Genomic DNA, 1,597 nt, shown 5'->3' on the forward strand with positions numbered 1-1,597 from the left:
TAATAAATAAAATTATATTTTAGTAATAAACGGACAACCTATATATAAAAACGTATGACGTATGATAGGTATAAAAACTCATACGCGGAACTCTTTCGTCCTGCCATAAATTCGGCGGACAAGAAAAATGAAAAAATGTCAGTTTGACAAGAGTCAATTTTGATTGTATTTCTAGGCCCGTTTGTTGCTTTACGTTTAAATATTAATTTTCAGATTTCAGATTCAGATCTTTTATTTCACCCTATATTCATTTCCCTCTTCTCTTACTCTGACTGCGCTTCACCTTCTATTGAGTAAGCTTTGGATCTATCGCTACATTGGTGACCCCGCTTTAACACGATGTCGCAATCAAAAAGTGAGAACAAAGGAGCCGGAGAGCCGCTTTCCTTGGATCGCGTAGGCGTAAGAGTACCTCCTTTTTATCCATCGAAACCCAAGCTTTGGTTTGCTTCGCTGGAAAGCCAATTTGTTCTAGCTGGAGTTACGTCAGAGGCGACGAAATACCACTATGCAGTATCGCATCTAGAACCTCAGTACGTGGAGATCGTCGAAGATATTATCGAGGCGCCAGCTACGGCAGATAAGTATGAGACGCTTAAATCGGAGCTCGTAAAGAGGTTGTCAGCTTCCCGCGACAAGCAGGTCCAGCAACTACTTCATCATGAAGAATTAGGAGATCGCAAACCATCGCAGTTCCTGCGGCGGTTAAGGGGATTAGCTGGTTCTGAGGTGCCAGACGATTTACTCAGAACTCTCTGGGCCAGCCGTTTACCCAACAGCGTACAACCCATCATTGCGTCGCAGGCTAGGATGAAACTCGATGAGGTCGCCGAGCTAGCTGATCAAGTGCTGGATGCAGTATCACCGAATTTGCAAGCAGCAGGAGTTTCCACAAAACACGATAGTGGGTCGAGTGAGATTGCTGCGTTAACACGACAAGTCGAAGCGCTAGCTGACAAGGTCGACCGTATGTCGCGGTCAAAGTCAAGAACCAGGCAGTCTTCAAGTCGTCGTGGTCGCTCTACGTCAACAAGATCGCACTCGAATTACAGGAAGTTCCCGACATGCTGGTATCACTACAAGTTTGGTGATAAAGCAAAAAGATGTGTCAAGCCGTGTGACTATACGGGAAATGCGTAAGGCAGTCGATAATGGCGACCGACGACTGCCCAAGTACCGGTCGCTTGTTTGTTACGGACAAACGGACGAAATTACAATTGTTAGTAGATACAGGTAGTGATTTGTGTGTATTTCCTCGCAAATTTTTAAAAGATTATCGTGCGAAAACAAATTTTGAATTGTGTGCCGCTAACGGGTCAATCATAAATACGTACGGTTTCTATCATTGCATACTAAACCTAGGGCTGCGTCGTGACTTTGCTTGGCATTTTATTGTAGCCGACGTAACGAGGGCGATAATAGGCGTGGATTTCTTATCACATTACAACATTATAGTAGATGTCCGAAATCAACGCCTTATCGACGGTAACACTATGGTCGCGACCGTGGCTTCGCTTGCCTTTAGTAACGAAAGTATTTCTTCCGTGAAGGTGGTTTCTGGTAACTCTGTCTATCACAACATACTAGCAAAATTTCC

At 44.2% G+C, this 1,597-nt stretch overlaps 1 protein-coding gene across 1 annotated transcript; it reads left to right on the plus strand.

The window, feature by feature from the left end:
- The first annotated feature begins 339 nt into the window (after window positions 1-339).
- On the plus strand, window positions 340-1,140 carry LOC106137324 (uncharacterized). The gene has a single exon (XM_013338134.2). It carries the CDS (start codon window positions 340-342, stop codon window positions 1,138-1,140), a length of 801 nt encoding a protein of 266 aa, XP_013193588.2.
- Window positions 1,141-1,597: the final 457 nt, after the last annotated feature.

The sequence above is a fragment of the Amyelois transitella genome, chromosome 2, assembly GCF_032362555.1.
Source record: "Amyelois transitella isolate CPQ chromosome 2, ilAmyTran1.1, whole genome shotgun sequence".
NCBI classification, from domain to species: domain Eukaryota; kingdom Metazoa; phylum Arthropoda; class Insecta; order Lepidoptera; family Pyralidae; genus Amyelois; species Amyelois transitella.